Source organism: Protomyctophum bolini, assembly GCF_963924005.1.
Source record: "Protomyctophum bolini genome assembly, chromosome: 12".
NCBI lineage: Eukaryota > Metazoa > Chordata > Actinopteri > Myctophiformes > Myctophidae > Protomyctophum > Protomyctophum bolini.
This window is the reverse complement of record NC_137873.1, coordinates 24932472-24938425: the sequence shown is the minus strand read 5'-3', so window position 1 is coordinate 24938425 and position 5954 is coordinate 24932472. Positions and strand designations below refer to the sequence as shown.

The 5954-nt window shown below is 47.6% G+C and overlaps 1 protein-coding gene across 1 annotated transcript; it reads right to left on the bottom strand.

Annotated features, from left to right (window-relative positions):
* Positions 1-2002: 2002 nt before the first annotated feature.
* LOC308326163 (choline/ethanolamine transporter FLVCR1-like) lies at positions 2003-3427 on the bottom strand (the record flags this gene model as incomplete). The annotated part of the gene is made up of 1 exon (XM_080778970.1): positions 2003-3427. The coding sequence occupies one exon, from the start codon at positions 3425-3427 to the stop codon at positions 2003-2005; it is 1425 nt and encodes a 474-aa protein (XP_080635096.1).
* Positions 3428-5954: the final 2527 nt, after the last annotated feature.

The window sequence follows — 5954 nt, the reverse complement described above, 5'->3', positions numbered from 1 at the left end:
TTGTGTTGTCTCTGTTGTTTGAGAAAATATAATTGCTGTTGATGTAATGAGAAATTGGTGGGGAATCATTTTCACTTCACAGGCCCTCAGCAGTCAGCACTCAGACAGTCAAAAGTACAATAGTTGTCTATTTGAAATGTAGTGGAGTGAAAGTCAAGAATCAAAAATTACAAATGCCCAAGGAAATTACAGGTACTCAAAAAAAAAGAAGTAAATGTACTTTGTTACTATTCACTTTTGCCTGTGGGTTTGTAGTACGGTACAACAGTAGCCTATAGTATTGACTAGTAATGTGGCCGGGAAGTGGCTCAGGGGTAGAGTGGCTGGCTCGATCCCAGGCTCCCCAAGAGTTAGTGTCGAAGTGTCATTGAGCAAGACGTTGTACCCCTAATTGCTCCCGATGTGCAGGTAGGTGCCTTGCATGGTTTCCTCTGCCATCAGTGTATGACAATGTGTGTGTGAATTGCAGTGTGAATGTAATGTGCAAACTATATGTAAAGCGTGCTATATAAATTTGCACCGTACCATTTTAATGACCTCCCTGAAGATGGAATGCGAGAGAGTCAAACCTCAGCATTTGACAGACAAATCAGCTTTTTGGCCTTGATGTGGAGTTGGTGAGTAATTCAGGTATAGCCTGCTGTTGAACACATGATGAAACCACTGAATCTCAGCCAGACATGTAGAGCTCTCTCTCTCTTTTATCTCCAAGATGGGGATTTATTATTCCACTTTGTGAGCATGACAACAGGAAGCTTTGATAAAGTTTTAATGGGAAGCGTAGCACTAACAGCCAGACAATAAACTGTCCCAACTCAAAAGTGTTGTCATCACTTCAAATCAGCAGGATGCGCTCTGCTCAGCGACATGTTCCGACGTCCTGTGTGTGTATGTGTTAAGATAGAGTAGGTCTAATTAATTACTCACATCTGTGCTTCCATTACACAGGTTAATTGGGGAGAAGCATCAGTGTGGGGTGTGAACAGGCATGTCTGCCCTTTCATGTGTAGAACAGTGGTTCTCAAAGTGTGGTCTGTGAACCCCTGGGGGTCATTGAGGTTCCAGGGGGTCCCCAGCCAAATTAATTACTGTATTACTGAAAATGGAAGGAAGGAAATTGCAAATTACTGCTACAGTACAGAATAAAAATCACACGTGTGAAGTGAGGGGCACAGTGAGGGCAGTATTTATATAACAGCCAGATGACAATTATGTTCTCATTTAATGCACTAAAGAAACATTAAAGTCCATAGACTAGACAGTTATTTAGGCTCTAAAAAAAATCAGACTACAGTAATTGCCTGACTTCTTTCTTTCTTTCATATAATTTATTTTATCTGCCTGTGACGTCATGTGGGTCATGTATCATCATACTGTACTTAGCGAGCTGCTCGAGAGAAATTGCAACCACACTTTCAATTTCACAGAATTGCACCTTTCTAGTTTACATTGTTATTATATTACTATTTTAGTAGTTTTTTAGTTTTTTTAAGGTTTTTGGCTTTTGTGCCTTTATTGATAGTTACAGTGAAGACAGACAGGGAAGAAGAGGGAGAGAGGGAGGGGGAGAGACATGCAGCAAAGGTCGCCATGAACGGGACTCGAACATGCGACACACTGGCATACATACCATTGGGCCAGCGGGCACCACAATTTTAGTATTTTAGATGTAAGGTCAAGTGAGAAGACTTGCTGGGCATTTCTGCCTGACGCACCTCCGGCGGTGCCATGGTGCCGACTGCAGGGTCATCAGCCGCGAGCCACCCTTCACAGATGTTTCGCTCCTTTAATCCCAGGACATCTCTGGGTGGTGGAGCAGCGACAGGGACGTCTCCCTACCTCCCCCTGCAGCCAGCGGAAGGATCCTTGTTCTCCCCACACTGTGTTATTGCTTTTGTGGTTGTGGAGTCCCAAGGGACTATGCATGGCAGGGATGTCCATCTCCCTATGAGTCAGGCATGGGCCTTAGTATTTTAAAGGTATAGTAAGGTTTGCTTGGGGACTACAGAGAGGATTGGCTGAAGGACGCTTCAGAAGCGTCAGAAGAACGGTAAGACTCCACAGGGAGCTGCAGGCACTCGCTTTCTGCCTTGACGTTCACGTTGTTCCTCTTCAGTTCCGAGCGAATGAAGCACGTCAGCAACAGGCCCAAGAGTATCCAGGCGCACAGGAACAGGTTCCCCGCCAGAGGGCCATGGTCCTTGGTCAGTCTGCCTTGGCCCAGAGTGAAAGCCACCCCGAAGATCTGAGCGGAGGCGTTGAGCAGGCCAGACGATGTTCCCTCGGCCTCGGGGTAGGTGATCTCCACGCCGTACTCAAAGCCCAAAGGCAGGTAGCCGGTGATGAAGAAGCCCAGCGCACCGGCCGTGACGAAGACCACGTAGATGTTGTCCAGGTTCAGGGTGAGGGTGAACACCAGCATGCTGACGAGTGACAGGGCGTACACCGTCGTCAGGGTGGCCTTGTACGTCTTGGTGCGGTCCAGCCAAAGGCCGCAAAGCACAGAGCCCACCATGCCGGAGAGCACCAGGGTCAGGCCGATGCGGCCGGCGTTCAGCTCCTGGTTCTGGTAGTGAGCCATGATCATCTGGTTGAGCAGCGTGGAGACGGAGTAGAAGGAGCCAGTCAGGATGCCGTAGCTGAGCAGCAACAGGACGAAGGCCTGGTTTCGGAAGAGGTTGAGCATGGAGCGTTTGTAGGAGTAAACCTCCGGATGGGTTTGGCTCAGCGCTGCTGCCTGAGCCCGACTGGGCGGCATGGCGGGACGGTCCTTTACGACGGCGAGGGTGAGGACGAGGAGGCCGGTGGCGACCCCCGCAGTGCCGTAGAACATGTTTCCGACGTTGCGTCCGGTCGTCACCGGGTCGCCGGGGCTGCTGGGCACCAGGACGGGCGGTAGCAGGAAGCCCACGGCCGAGCCCATCTGGTTTCCCAGCACGGCCGCGGCGCAGGCCGTGGCCACCTCGCCGGGGCCGAACCACACGGAGGCCACGCGAGATGGCAGGCCCAGCATGAACACCTGGGCCAGGGCGCACACCGTCTGCGCGGCCGCCGTCACGGCGAAGCCCGTGTGGTCGGGCTGCACGCTGGCGCACTTCAGCCACGCCCCCAGGCAGTTGAAGGCAGCGCCCGCCACGACCGTCAGCCTCAGGCCTTTCCGGTCCAGCAGCCACGCGGCGGGGAAGACGAGTGGCACGTAGACCACCATGTAGACCATGGACAGCCAGTCCACCGCCTCGCCGCTCACACCGTAGTATTGGCTGAACACGTTGTTGATGATGCCGTACTGGATCCACTGGAAGGCGCTGAGCAGAGAGCAGAGGCTGAACACCGCCAGGACGGCGAAACGACGGCCGTACAGCCTGGTCTCCACGTGGTTGTCATCACATCCTGCCTCTACGCCTCCTTCTCTTTCTTCTGGGGACATGTCCTCTTTGTCTTCCTCCTTTCTGCTTCAGAACCTCCTGGCTTCTGAAGAAACTACTCCTCTGCTGACTGAAACAGTTTGCTCTGGATGTTCTCAGTCAACAGTATAGTAACAGACTACCCTTCCGCTAGGCAGTTTTACAACTATAGGATTCTCTCCGTTATCATAGTACTTATAGGCCAGTCTATTATGTCAATGCTATAAGGTCATATTCATGACGTCAGGGAATTCCGCATGTATGTGCGCCTCTGAATGATAGTGTTCACACGGCTTCAGTCCAGGATCCATATATGGTCACTCCTTGTGACATTATACCTCCATATTTGGTCACGCCTCGTGACATCACGCCTCCATATATGGCCAGGCCTCATGGTGTCTGATTCTCTTCTGTTGTATAGTTAAGCTTGTAGTATACATCTGGAATTGAAGAACAAGCCTGAGTTTAATTCCACTGTCCTCATATCACGCATATACCAACATTTCTTGGGCATACACAAAGCCACTCGAAAATCACATTTCCCCTGTGAAGTGAGCAGTGCCTTTTATCACGATGATGATGTATAGACGCAGTAACCACAGTATAAATCGTATATATTATTATTATTATTAGTAACCGTGTTTGAGTATGGGTTGATATGCACATATTTACACACTTATCAGGATCCTAGTGCTGTTCTGAATGTGTTGGAGCTTTTGGAGGCTCTTGCTATGGATGAGAAGTGCATTGCAGTAATCCAGCCTGGAGGAGACAAAGGACTCAGAGAGAGTGTAAGGGTGGGCCGAAGTTTGGCTAGTAAGTTCCTGAGGTGGAGTAATGGAATATTAAGCTATGTGGCCCCTAGTAGTCAAGGACCCTGGGTTTGCATGATCTTGGTTTGATGCCAATACTAAGTTTTCCAGAACAAGTCCCTACAACATTTGACTGCTTGTACTGCTTGTACTAAGATAAGACAATATTAAAACTTCTTAATTTTCTTGATTCTTGAAATGATCAAGTAGCTTGCAGAGTTAGTTCAGTCACCCCGGGCGGCTGGTGTAGCCGTCTAGGCACCTTAATTGGCTGGTAATCCTGTGTGTGTGTGTGTGTGTGTGTGTGTGTGTGCGCGCACAGCTAATGGCCCGGTCAATGCCAAACTGCACACATGCACACTCCCTGGATGCCAACGATGAACCTCTGCCCCATGTTTTCCGTTTTGAACTAAATGCCTCAAATCTTAACACAGCGTGCGATTTCCGTGCAATTATGCATGCACATTCCCACTAGGCAGAGGAAGAAATGCCACTTAAAGGTGTAGTTTTTCACACTTTTACAGCATATCCGTGGTCATTATATGGGCATACCTAACAATGGATGCCAAAAGAATGGGCAAATTGAGCACCCCAGCACCCACAAATGGGCAAATTGATTGATTCATTAATCTCTTCTGCATGCTATTCCTGTGGCTGTTCCCCATGGGAGGTTGTTGTTTATCTATCTATCTCCCTGCTCTTAATGTTTAAGGAGGCCTGTATAATTGTGCCAAGTAGTGAGAAAATGTAGCAGAGCCGAACGCCAAGATAAAATATTATATGCACATTTATATTCTCATTCTATAATGAATATTTGTTAAATGTATAGCTGACTGGACAACAAATATGAATACAGGACTTTTACTTGTAACAGAGTATTTCTACACTTTGTTACATTTACTTTCACTACTACAGTTCACACCGACCTCATGTAGTCTACTTTCACAAATTAGGCTGCTAGATGCAAGGTAGCTTATTAATACTGTATGGAAATCATTGCTGTCTGGAAACTTCATGTGTCCAAAACTGTTCAAATTCAAATTCCAAGTTGCAAAAATAGCAGATCTCAAAATGTTTCGCATATATAGCTACACGTTTTGAGCTTGTAAAATCAGCTACTTTTGCTACTTTTGTGTGACACTGTAGTTTAGTATGACAAAGTAGGCCATACATTTACAGAAAAAAGATATATGGAGATAACAGATTTCTGCCTGACAGCAACAAAATGTTGGGTTCTGTTTCCCAAATTCACATTGCATCGAGGCTGTGAGTGTGCATGCGTCTGCCTCATTAATCTCTTCACCTTGGTTGACCTATAATACACTTCACACACAGCAATGGTTTTCCTTCTTCTTGCAAACCCATAGGAGCCTCCTCCGGGCTAGAGCTATGCTAGAGAGCTAAAATAACTTTATTTATATTTTATGAAGTTTGTGAGTGTGTGTGCAAGCATGCACACGTGTGTTGGCTCACAAAAAGAGATGAAGATGATGAGGATGAGAATAAGGAGTACAGGGACAGCCATTCATCTCAGTACAACTGTTGCCTGGCATTTTTTTATATGTTGTTATGCCAATTGATTTGATTCCTCCCCACAGTGCCCACACATATCTCTCCCCATACGTCTCCATATTTCTGTGTTGTCAATGACTCACCTGCCAGTGAGGAGACCGCACCGGGAGGACGTAGGCCTTCATCTTACTCCTCCTGCCCAATACTCCCTGCTGACAGGTGCCGC